The 13,856-nt window shown below is 38.3% G+C and overlaps 1 protein-coding gene across 1 annotated transcript in view; it reads right to left on the bottom strand.

Moving 5' to 3' along the window:
- Positions 1–13,856, bottom strand: part of LOC124616123 (zwei Ig domain protein zig-8-like) — a 282,641-nt gene that overhangs the window by 216,965 nt on the left and 51,820 nt on the right. Inside the window, exon 2 of the mRNA XM_047144389.1 lies at positions 13,577–13,732. Coding sequence (XP_047000345.1) covers positions 13,577–13,732 — 156 coding nt within the window. The remainder of the gene's footprint in view (positions 1–13,576; positions 13,733–13,856) is intronic.

Raw genomic sequence — 13,856 nt, 5'->3', positions numbered from 1 at the left:
TTCTTCCACTACCATCCACTGAAACAGTATTAAGAGTAGATTTTCTAAACAGATGTAAAGCTGTTTTGAATTTCAATGACGTAGAAGTAGAAATGGAAGTGGAAAATAAGTCAGTTGCATTAAGATTTCAAGGCTGGATCACGAAACGTGAAGAGGAAATAAATTGCTTATCTTTTTTGATACATAATGAATTGCAAATTCTATACGAGTATTTTCGTTATGACACAAGTCGTGCAAATACCGTTTACGATGAAATGGATGCGGAAATCCATATACAGAATCTCTTTCAGGAAAAGTTAGAGTAGAGCAATGTAGAGGGACTGAAAGGAATAATCTTCCTGACATTTTGCGCACACATTCCATTGTTTGTAGAAGTAGTGCAGGAACTATTAAGCGTTTTCTACGTGAATTCCAGATCAAAGAGCACAATCAGTTTTGCGTTAAACCACACATAATTCGAGGCAGCTACAAAGATAACGTGGAGGCAAAAATTCAGTCCATGATAGGACAGGGAGTCATAGATACCGAATTCATTTAATATAACAGGCCACTACATATTGTGTGGAAGAAACACGGCTCAGTCAGTCTTGTTTTATAGATTCTAGACGGATTAACACTACTATTTGAACAGAAACAGACAGACCACAAACATCGGAAGACCTCTTGCAAAATTTCTATGGTGCGCGAATTATACCTCAGCGTAAGTTTATGGCAAACATAGCTACACCCAGATTGTATATTTAATACTGCTTCCTTATGTTTTGGTGTGTGCTACTAGTTTCATAAATTACCCTTTTGGCCTCAACATTTTGTCAGCTGCCTTTATTCGAGGCTTGAACGCTATTTTACCTGACTACTTGAAACGACATATAACATCCTATGTTGGCGATGTGATTATAGAAGAAAAACCTTCGTCACAGCATAACCGTATTTTGAGCTGTGTATTGCACCATTTTGAGGATTCGGGAATCACTGTCAGAAAAAAAAAACACAAGAGTAAACTTTCTTGCTCATTCAATTTAATCAGACGGTATTGAACCAGACCCAGAGAAACTTAAAGCAATTAGGGTTATCCCCCATCCTATTACAAAATTTCAGTTCAAAGTTTTCTTGTTTTAGCAAATATTTATCGCTGTTTGCGAAACTCCTAGCCACTCCTAACTTATGTTCATGTACTGGAATAAACACCACACGACACTGGGATCAAAGTTTGAAAGAGGCACTTCTTAATGTTCCAATACTTGGTAATCGTGATTTATCACGAGACTTTTGCTTATCGTCTAAACTTGGGCTTGTCGCTCATCTACTCCAAGAATTTGAAGACAATTGTATAGCTGCGTAGAGAAGTATAGCCTCTGCCAGTCGTGTCTTGTCTAGATCTGAATGAAATTATTCTGAAACTGAGCAGGAAACATTGGCAAATACATGAGCATTTTCTAAATTTCGATTCTTCTCATTTGCGAAACGTACTAAGGTGTTCACTGAATTCGATCACTCCAATTTTTAATATCATCAGGACTGAACCATGACCGTTTGAAACGATGGGCTTTGTATCTACAAGAGTTTAACTTCACTGTTGTTCACGTTCCTGGTACTCAAAATGTTGTAGCGGACTCTTTGTCACGTCCTCCTACTCGTTTTGCCAAGACCACTTCTGAAAATGATTTAGGGAAATTTTCAATTTGTTGCGTGGACAGAAGGTAGCCTTTGAAATCTTTATCTCTTATTCTAGACGAGACATAGGGCAGGAACAGGATAAAGAACCTAACTGCAAAGATGTTAAAAGCAAATGGTATGACAAAACAAACATTGCAATAGGACAATTTTATTTGGTTCGTAACAACATTGTTTTCAAAAGATGTACACGCAGTGACTATCTTTGGGTTGTGCTGATATCCGATGATTTTGTAAATAAGGTTATTCTGGTATACACATCTCAGCTTTTCTCACTTTGGTCCGAGAAAATGGTGTCACCAGCTTCATACTACTTGTCACTTTAATAACATGCAGAATAGACTATAGGAAGTTTTAGCAAACTGCCATGTCACAAAGCCAAACCATCAATCATTACATATCGAGCACCATTATTTCCTATAATTCCCTCTAAAATAAAAGAGTTGGCTCGAACATATGTGTTAGGACTTCTTATCAGATCGCTCGATGGATTCTCATACATTTTTGTTGCTCTTATAAGTAAATGTTTCCCTTTATTATCTACAATAATGATCGAAGCAGTAGAAATGAGTTAAAATCTATGCTGCCACCGGATCTCGAACCCAAAGCTTCTTACTCGATAGGCAGAAATGCTAAGCATTACACTATCGCAGATCAATCGTTAATACTGCAGCGCTAACTACTCAAGTTGAGTGCCCTCCCCAACATAAACTTCAATTGATATCTTCTGCTTATTTTCCCTTACATTGTCACTACTTCCAGGGCTCCCCGACATTGGAGTAGCACCCCAGCGTTGGACATAATGGAAACGTCCTGTGCCATAGGAATCTTATAGATGTTATAATTAAATGTTTCCTTGAGACATTTCTTCTGCATCGATCATTATAGTAGATTTTTGTTGCTGTTGAACTGAATTCAAAATTAGTTTCATTCACTCCTTCACGAAAAACTACTGAAAAGACAATATCCAAAGCCCTTGTCAATAATTTTGTACGAGAAGTTGGTCACACTGATAAACTCATTTCCGACAACAGACCTCAAGTTCAATCAAATATTTGGTTACGAGCTTTATGACGTCACAAAATTAGACCGGTTTTTTTTTCACTGTAATGGTCTTATTCCAGTCCCTCAGAATGCATTAAGCGAGAAATTAACAGGCTGTGCAGAATATATTGTCATCGTAAACACCAGACTTGGGACAAACGCATTCACATATTCCAAGAGATACTCAACGAGTTGCCATACGATTCCACATCGTTATCTCCGCTACTTGTACTCAAAAATCAACTATCATCAGAATGTATCAGGGAATTAATACCATTTCCAGCTTAAAAAGCTTGCAACACAGGGAAGTCGTAGATATAGCACTATCCAACACCAAAAAGGTTGCAGGAAGAAGAAAGAAACCTCAGCAAGCACGAGTAAACATCAAAAAGCTACAGTCTGGACAGAAAAATCTGGTTAAATCTCACAAATTATCTTGTAAATGCTGGCATCTTAGTCACAAATTCTTACGTTTGTATAGGAGACGTGGCAACTGAAACTATTTAGACAAACAAAGCAAGGGACATCATCATATTTTGCATATTAAACAATATATAGAATAATTCTGTTTAGTAGAGTTGTACCCAGACGATGGAACTGCATATCACCTATTCGAAAATACTTCTTCAATTACAGTTCACAGCAACAGTTAATGATAACAATGCTATTGCACTTTATTCCTGAGCGACTCCCGTCGCGTGGCTGGTCACTTTTGACAAGAATCGGGCGACTATCGCTGAGCAACAAACTTCGTTTATTTCACAACAACTCCAGAGATCTACTGCGACGACGCGTACACTAAACAGACAGTACGAAATTTGAAATTTCATCTAGAAACCGATTAAGAATAAATAATTCCAAGTAAAATGAACAGTGAGAGTATAATTTTTTTATATCAGTTCTGAGTCGATACACAGGTTTTCATCTACAAACCGATTAAGAATAAATAATTCCAACTGAAATGAACACTGACAGTATATTTTCTTTATATCAGTTCTGAGAGGATACACATGTAATCAGCAATATGTTGTACACTTGAGAAATATTTTTGGCTGTAAAAAGTGATGGTAATACAGGGACGTGTAACACTTTCTGGCAATTTTGATGAGATATACAGACTGCTGGGATGGTAGCTGCTTTGTCTGTGAAGGAGAGTGATAGGTATTTAAGAATATGAAGTTTTTCGGGATTTATTGTGAGGCAGTGATGCTGCGTTTACTGAACTGTAATATTTACGATTATACTCGTAGCTAAGAATTGTTGTTTACGTGGAAATAAGTGGACGTAAAGAGAACAGAGAAATATTACTTCAAACTGATGTTGAGATAAATACAGTGAAGGTGACTGATGTTGTAATAGGATAATGAGATTTATGTTTGTGAGGTACAAGAAATGACAGTTAAGAGATTTGTGATGCATACAGTAATAGAATTAGGTAATGATTACGATGATTAATGAAGAGAATGAGTGGGTAAAGGTTAGGCAATGGGGGACCCTATTTCTTGTTGGAGTTAAGGGTAAGTTTTTGAAAAAAAAATAATGTGGACAGATATTAGTAGTTAATGAAACTGAGGTGACTTAAGGCAACACAGTTATTTCCATGATGAGGATTTAATAATTATATGATGCAAATTTCTCAACCTTTCGAGTAAATATAAGAGCCCTTTATTTACACTAAATGTAACATTTATACCATGCCAAAATTCGAGAAGTTAATATTTTTGTCTCCATTTGTGCAGAGAAATTTTTTATCGTTGATGTGGCTCAGCGTTGATCGCTTTTCTGTACTCTGACAAATCCTGTAATAAATGGAATGTCATTGAATTTTGTAATATGTCTTCGTGGTAGTGTCTATTCTCTTGTTTATGCTGATGAACGACATTTTTTTCTGATTTGTATGTAGCTACATGCACTCAAAATTTAGCTTCTACTGAGTTCTGTAAAACTAATCTGCCTTTTCTTTGTTTAACTGATTAACTTTACATACATATGAAACGATGTCATAACACTCTATGTCTTCGGGATATTTTAAATTTTGAAAGTGAAGATGGAAGTCTTCACTAGTGAGGTGCCACATGGACAGACAATATACAAGTAATATGTGGGATACTAATGATGATGTATATGTTACTTTTCAGCCTTACGTGGTCACTTTTTTTTACTTTTCGGATTTTTTTTCCATGCCATAGTATATGATTCTTTCATACACATTTTTCTAGTAACATATTGTTTGAAGTTATAGACGGTCTCGCTGTATTTACATGTGCTGTAACATAATAACATGCATTGCTTTAAATTAATGAATTTTCAAGTTGTATTTGCCTTTTATATTTGTGTCATTCGTTGAGTTTCTTCATAATGCATATTCTGTGTATAAATTTTTTCTATGGGACGCAAAACCATTAATAGAATAATTATGTTGTGTGCAGCACTGTAGGGAGCTCTCATAAGTCATGCCAGATGTATAAGAAATCATGAAAGTTGTGTAACAAGCAAACAAAGGGAAGAATGTAACAAAGAGTTAATAAATGTTTACAAAGATGAATGTAAAACGAAATAATGAGGTAGGGAAAACATGAGAAATTATTAGGGAATGTAACGAAATATGAGAAATAATTAGGTTGGGCAAATATGAGAAATGATTAGGTAGGGTTACAAAATATGAAGGTGATTAGGTATGGCAAAGATGAGAAACGGTTAGATATCGCAATGGATCTAAATAATATAAACTTATGAGTACATATGGAATAAATGACAGAAAGTAGCAAATAGGACAGCAAACAGTAGTATTTGTTGAAAGTTTGATACGATTATGCACAAGGATGAAAAGGTGCACAAACTAAGGGATGAAATATTACTAGATATCATGCTAATTACTGACTATATTACTTATAGTCATAGATTTACGTTTGACTTACTGCATAGAGTGTTATCTGTTGTGAAACTTGGTTACTCCCTAATCCACATTTTAACTAATTATATATATATATATATATATATATATATATATATATATATATATATAAATTTGTGTGTTCTCATTATCTGTGTGTGTGAGACCACTATCCTTATGTGTTTATGTCTTGTGTGAGATGACTAACCATATGTGCCTCTTTATACCTTGGACTGTATACTTTTGTGGATTTCACTTGTGTCCCCATAAACATATTTATTTCAATATATGTAAAATCCTCTGTAGGGTCACTCTGCACAGATATTATAATTATTTATTATCATGCCTATTACTGTACATTGTTTGACATGATTTCACTATACCTTGCCGCAATTTTTTTTTAGTGTTCTAAGTACATAGATACTTGTTTCCATTACACTACATCTGCATTCTGTATATACAATATGTCAATTCCTATTATTCCTGTCCTAATGTAGGTGATTGTTTATTGTAAATGCAACAAATTGTAACTGACTGACCATTCACCACAAATAATTGACACTTCCCAAGGCAGAAGAAATATGCCTGTTGATCATATACTGAAACATATTCTGCCAAATACACTGATACAAGCTGCAATTGACTTTCATAATGAACCGGCCGACACTACAAGATGACTTTGGAGTTATTAATGGATGTACAGTCTGCTTCAAGCAGATACTATGACATCTTACTGTTTGTGAATATGTGGGGTTGTCAGCTGAGAACTGTGTTTAGTCTCACTGAGGCCAATTCCCCATAATGTTCCACAACTGTGACGTTATGCAATGAGGTAAAGGAAGTTTGGTCTTTGGTGACAAGAACAGTCTTCTATTTATTCTCACCATGCAGCTTATTTCTGCCATATGTGACAGTTCATCAAAACTGTAGGCCTTATGTAATACAGACACTCTGAGCAAAAACTGTGTAGCTCACCAATATAACTTAAATACAAAATGTGACACATAAAGTTTCAAAATAACCCTGTGCAGAACGTTCTCATAGACACAAAAATTTATTACCTACTAGAGGTGAATTCTATTGCTTAATCTTTCACATTTTCTTGAATTCTGTATAAAGTTTTTGCTTATAGTTATTGAACTCTTATACTTGTTAAACAATTTTCCTCTTTGAATTTGTAATGCGTTTTCCTTATGTTTCTATACATAATGTTTAGCATTCAGTCCTTGTTCATCCCTATCTGAAATGACCTTCATACAGCCCATGGAGTAAGGTGGAGGATATGAAAGGTGATCATGTCACTTTGGTATTTGTACATCATCGATGTGCACATCAGAGAGAGAGCAAATTATGTTATTGTTAAATAACCTTTGGTGTTGTCATGGCACAGTGTTGGCCTCTGCGTAGCCTGATGCATTCTTAGTTGAAGTGTGGTAGTTGATGGACATATTCAGTAGTGCTGTGTTGACTTGTGATGACATCTGCTAGATGTACGGGAGATTTAGAAGATGAAAAGTTACTTCAGTATTTAAGGCCATAGTTTTTCCCAGTTAATAGAGATAGGACTATAACGAAGTCGGTGTTCCCTCATAAAAGGATCTATATATCTCACGACTATGCCATATACATTCAAGAGGCATCAAGTAGATTCTTAGTGGAAATTGTTGATGATTTTGCTATATTAGCAATTAAATATTTGTGGCCTTTCTATTTCAAAAAGTCTTGCCTCTAGGAATCAAGGAAGGAAATATTTCCTAATGAACTTGAAATTTCCTTTTACCCTTCTATATGGATTACTTCTGAGTATGATGCAAGATATTCTGGACCAGTGAAAGCAAAGTAATTCATTGATGGTTCTGTCATACATGTATTTCAATATCTTAGCAGATTTTCTAATGATCCTGTACTTCACAATGAGTTAACACGTCCTGAAAAAATGAGGGCCCACCAATGTCATAAGAAATAGATTCAAAGTGTTGAGATATATTCCTCCTGAGTATATGGAATGTTGTGAACAATTTCGAAAAGCTTATAGTGGGGGTGGGATTAACAATGACATTGGTGAACAAGAAGGGTAACTCGTTTTAATGTCTTTTGCTTCACCACTGTTATAAGAAGGATAGCTACAGCTCAAAAAGTGAATAAAACAGTAATGATTCCTTTGGGGTTTCCAATCATAATGGAAAATTTTTGCCTACGCCTAAAAATTTGGCATTTGTGACTCATGAACCTTTTTAAATGAACGAGTTACTTTCGACAAAGATCTACAAGAACCACATGAGTAAATTCTTTTGTTTGCAACTATTATTACGAACTATCTCGTTGCCTTAAATGGGTACACACATTTAGTGATTCAATTCCCAAAAATTTTCACAAGAAAATTCGACGATTGTTGATAGCAACTGAAGAGAGTTTCGTGATAGACCAGGGGCTCTATGTCCTGTATGTTTTAAAGGAAAGTTCTGACACTGTTTAGTATTTATGCTTAAATATTAAAAAGGAGAAATTATTTGTGAACTGATATGGAAAGCAACGCCAACGCAGTAGTTAACGGACGGACTGATACTAATAAAACAATCAGGAACGATGGACGATGTTTACGACGAACAATAAAAGAGTTAGCCCATCAAGCCGCTACAGCAGATCAACACGTGAAATATAAGTATAAAGTATTTTATAATAGGTTCCCGAACACATGGCAACGATGGTACAGCAACCAGTAGTAAACGATGAAGATACAAACGGTCAGTCTTTGCCCCAGGGATATATTTATTAGTTATTCACCAATGACGCGTTTTGCCTGATTCAGGAATCTTTAGACCGGCCTACACAAAAATATGCGTATTGTAAGAAGTGGCATGGCGCTATTTAGCAAAATTATAGTTACTAGCATGTAATTGTAGCAGGGCTTACCTAATATTCGATGATGTTATTAACATGGTAAATTTAGCGTACACAACACCTCAGTGAATATCTGCTCATGTCATATATTTGGAAACAACGCGCGGCAACTTGCAAATGAGTATAACATAGTATGACCGAAAAGTTGATGTAGGAGAAGAAGGAAAGCAACAGTTTACCTTGTTGAGGCATGCGACGTGTCCCTTTGAACGCAGACCAGGATCAGGCCTACATAGATCTGTTACCATGCAAACTACTTCTCTGAGAAGGTTGCATGATAACTATTTCTGTGAGATGCGCTAAGAAGATAGTACTGGGCACGGGAACATAATTAAGTGTGCACCAAGTTTCCGCATCTCATGGCAGTTGGTGTCAGTTAGTTGTTAGTTACGGGGTATTATTTAGGTGCCAAAATAGGGAAGGGTTAAACAGCAAGTTATGGGAGCTACTTCGAGTCATATATACAACAGCTTTTAAGAAAATTGTGGAAAATCCCTTTACATATGTGGATCAAACTAACTAGTCGAACAAAAAGTAAAATAATGTGCTGTGGTCCGGGAAAGTGAAAACACATGAAGGACCTCCAAATGTAAATGGTAATTATCAAGGATGGATGACAAGCCTATGCATGCCTGATCCTATTTTTCATTCATTGGACTACGATGCTTCCCTCAACAAGGTAATCTGTCGTCTTTTCTTTTTATTCTGTTTCGTGGAGTGTTAAACGTACTGGTTGAAAAAAAAACACAATACTGAGAAATAATTAATATAGATTAATGAAATTTCTGAAATACATTAGTCTAGTTAACTTATTTAAGTGGGTAACATTGCAAGTTCACAGGCTAATTTAAGGGCGAGATAAGCAATTGGGAATGTGAAATGCTCCTCCTTTAATACGCAAAGTAACCGCCAGAATTTAGAATGAAAGCATGGTAATGGGCAGGCGTTGAGTTTACAGGTGCCGGATATCATTATGAGGGATGGTGTCCTATGTCTGTTACAGGTGGTCGGTCATTACAGGGAAGGTTAATGCTGGTTCTGTATGACGCTGAAATTTTCGTCCGATAATTTCCCACATGTGCTAGATTGGAGACAGATCTGGTAATCGGGTAGGCCAATGCACCATCTGGACACTTTGTGAAGTATGTTGGGTTACAACGATATGTGGATAAGCAGTATCCTGTTGGAAAAACCGCTGGACTGCTGTTCTATAATAGAAGCACAAAGGTCGAATCATCAGATTGATGTACAAATTAGGCAGGTTGCGTGGGATAACCATGAGAGTGCTCCCACTGGTACACGAAATCGCACCCTAGACAATAGATCCTGATCGGAGCCCAGTACGCAAACAGTCTGGTTGCAAGCCCTCAACTGCCCTCCTCCTAACCAACGCACAACCATCACTGCCGCAGAGGAAACACAATGGACCTCCACCCTGTTCCACAAAGAGCTTTCGCTTGATACCATTGAAGTCGCAAATAACAGTGGTTGGCAGCCAATGGAATGCATGTTACAAGGCTTCTGGCTCGAAGCTGTCCTTGAGGTAACCAATTTGTTACAGTACTTTCTGTCACTTTGGGGCAAATTGGTGCTAAATTTGCTGCTGCAGCTACAGTAAGATGCGCAGGAGCCATACACTGATCATGATGGTCATTATGTAATGCCAAGTGGCTTTCCGGAGCACGATCTTTATGCGACCGTACATTCTCGTAATCTCCACTACCAGCAATAATGTGCGTTGGACACATTCCTGCATCAGCTTTCTGCAGTATCGTAGAAGGAACATTCAGTTTCTCGCAGCCCTATTACACGACCTCTTTCAAACTCTGTGGGCTGTTGATGACGACTTCTTTGTAGTCTTAAAGGAATTCCTCACTAATACCAGTCCACCACGACCATTCTCAAAGGTCACTAACACTCACGACCGACGAAACGTCTATTTAAAACAAACCTGATTTGTGTCCTCGCAGTAGCACCACTAGAGTCACTGTTATGTGGTTGGTCTGAAACTTTAATAGACATCTTGTCTCAGACGTAGAGACACACATACCATGTTTCGTTTCCCTCTTACAACTCTTTCTTGATGCTGTGATTTTTTTTTTCAGTAGATAATCACATAATAAACCAGGTCACCCGGTGTAACTTTTTCAGTTACATTCCGTTCTGTTTATTAATACGGAATAGAGCGATGTTTCCAAATATTTGGCGATGGCAGTTATTTGCTGTTGTTTATACTCGACATCAGGCATATATAACACCACATAATATTCAGTAAAACATGTTACAGTTTCTTGCTGGCAACTCTAATTTTGCAAAATGTGGTCACGTCCTTTCTAATGCCATATAGAATTTTTGTATAGGGAAATCTGAAGATGCTTGAATCAGGCGAAACTCTTCATCCATACATAAATAATAAATACACATCTCCAACCAAGACAAACTGATGTTTCTCCACTCATTATTTTATTTTCGTGCGGATGTGAATGGTATTTTGCTAAAATGACTATTTGTGAACCAAAAGACACAGAGCGGGTAAGGCTGGAGATGGTGAGGAAGTGTTAAATGGGGCGTGAACGTACCAGCTGAAAAGAAGCCCGAATAATTTTAGCCAGCAGATGAGGAAAATTCGAAAATGAAACCTATGTTAATTTTAATAGTTAAATCTGTCAATTCAGTGAATCAATCATTTCAAGCTATTAATCTAAAGGTTGACCAAAATTCACACCATATCCGAGATATTCACAACATCTCGAAAGGGAAAAGCATCTCACAAATAAGAATAGATAAAAACTGTAATTCACGAAGTAATGTTTGTCCTGTAATCACTGAAATTAATGAAATGACGAACGAAAGTGTAACGGTACACATAGAGCCATAGTACTGTAGTCGATTTAATAAATCTGCATACGGCCACGGTGGCCGAGCGGTTCTAGGCGCTACAGTCTGGAGCTGCGCGATCGCTACGGTCGCAGGTTCGAATCCTGCCTCGGGCATTGATGTGTGTGCTGTCCTTAGATTAGTTAGGTTTAAGTACTTCTAAGTTCTAGGGGACTGATGACCACAGATGTTGTCCCATAGTGCACAGAGCCAATAAATCTGCATACATTAAACAGTGTGAATATACACTTTGAAAATAATGACATAGTTGTATTACCGTCATATTTGGAAGTAGAAGTAGAATGAGCTGATGTCGATATGAAACGTGAGTTTACTAAAATATATGAGACCTTAGTGTCTGTATGAAATGTAACATGAAACACGCGCGTTTTCCGAAAAACTGTTAAGGTTTTGTAGTCAGTTACAGCTTGGCTTGCGGTAATTTATCAAAATGTATTTTGATGGTAGTTTGTAAATAGCAGCGTATATGTTTGTAGTAGTACAGCAAGTAATGAAATGCTTACAACAATACTTTGGCGCAGCATCTCGCACTTTCAACTCGCAGCTCTCAGCGGCTTACCAAAATACGACCAATCCTCATGTCAAGAACTTTACATGGCTTCGCGTTTAGTTTAATTTATGGTCCTTTATTTAGTTTGCTTTTACTAATTTCTTTAAATTTGTTTTGACATACAGGCTACATAGCTTTGAAGTACAAAATTGCCACAGTTTTGCTTTCACGTACTGACATTCTTTCCTCCAAAGTGGTAAAATGTTTATAATTTTAATTTTTACCAGAATTTAACAACTGTCTGAGTACGGGAGGAAAGCTCGTCCTACACACCTGGAACAATTCCAGCCAAATTTTCTACACATATTGGTTGCGTTCTTAAAAGAAACACTGTGGCGGTAAGAAAGACCAAATCCCTTTCGAAGTGAGGGTGTTAACGTGGAGAGAGAAAGAGGGGCAATGAGGAGATAGATACAGATTATGAGGAGGAGGAGGGAGAGTAGATGGACAAAGTGAGGAAAGGAAGAAATGGACAGAGAGATGGGAGACGAGCAGATTGACAACGCAAGGAAAAAGGAGGTGGTACACAGAGACAGGGGACACGAAGAGAAGGTCAGAGAAAGAGGGGAACAGAGGAGGAGAAGGAGATTAGCATTTAACGTACCGTCGACGACGGGGTCATCAGAGACAGAGCAGAAGATCAGATTGGAGAAGGCTCTGGAAGGAAATCGGCTGTGCCCTTTCAAAGGAACCATCCCGGCATTTGCCAAAAGCGATTAGGGTAATCTCGGAAAATCTAAATCAGGATGGCCGGATGCGAATTTGAACCGTCATCTACATCTACATCTACATGGATACTCTGCAAATCACATTTAGGTGCCTGGAAGAGGGTTCATCGAACCATCCCATCCCACCCCGAGAGCGAGTGCAGTATGACAATCACTGCGCCACCTCTCTCGATGGGGTATAGAGGGAAAGTGGAGAAGAAAAACAAATTGTGGTAATTTCCCGTGGGACCACACTATTTAATCTAATTTAACTAACTTACGCTAAGGACAACGCACACACTCATGCCCGAAATAGGACTCGAACCTCCGATGGGGGCAGCCGCGCGAGCCGTGGCAAGACGCCCCAGACCGACCGGCTACTCCTCGCGGCGAAGTGGAGAAGGCGGAGAAAGGAGACAGGAGGTGATGAACAGAGAAAGTAAGGAGGAAGAGTTGTACATGGAGAGGAAGGAGAAGGAGTTAACCAGAGAGCTACAGAGGAGGAGATGGAGAGGGAGAGTGGGAAGTGGAGGTGAGCAGAGAGAGCGGGAGTAGAGGTAGCAAATTAGGGGTGCAAGAGGAGATGGAATTATATTTGGGGCAGAGGCGATGGAAAGAAATTGATCCAATGGACAAATGGAGGAGGAGCAGATGGACAGAGAGTGGGAGTGGAAGAGGTGTACAGAGACAGTGGAGGAGGAGATGGTGCAAGAGAGAGAGAGAGGGGGGGGGGGGGGTGATATAGGACCTCTGTGTGTGTGAAAAAGAGTGAGAGATAATGGGTTTGGTTTTCCAATAACATCGATTTTGATCAGAGTATAGGTGATTTCTATATACTTGGCATTAGCATTCAGCGTGTGTGACTAGAGAGTATAGTTGTCTACTTGTAGGCGGCACTAGGGGACTGACCTCGCAGGCGGTTGCGCTCGAACTCATCCAGGGTGTCGATGGGCCAGGAGTCGTTATGAGGCCAGTAGAGGTCCTGCAGGTACGGCGAGTCGTCGTCCATGGACAGCGGCACCGAAGGCACTTTGGGCAGCGTCAGGTTCACCGCCGCGCTCTCTCCTGCAGCACAAACACACCAAGTCCAAGTCATCACGGCGCACAGATACCGTTGTGTAATGTAAAATGTCTATGGAAAAGAGTTCTTTGTAACAATCAAATCTGATTAATACTATTGTAAATGAAA

This window comes from Schistocerca americana, chromosome 5 (assembly GCF_021461395.2).
Source record: "Schistocerca americana isolate TAMUIC-IGC-003095 chromosome 5, iqSchAmer2.1, whole genome shotgun sequence".
NCBI classification, from domain to species: Eukaryota; Metazoa; Arthropoda; class Insecta; order Orthoptera; family Acrididae; genus Schistocerca; species Schistocerca americana.
The sequence above is the reverse complement of the archived record's forward strand: the minus strand, read 5'-3'. Positions and strand labels throughout refer to the sequence as shown.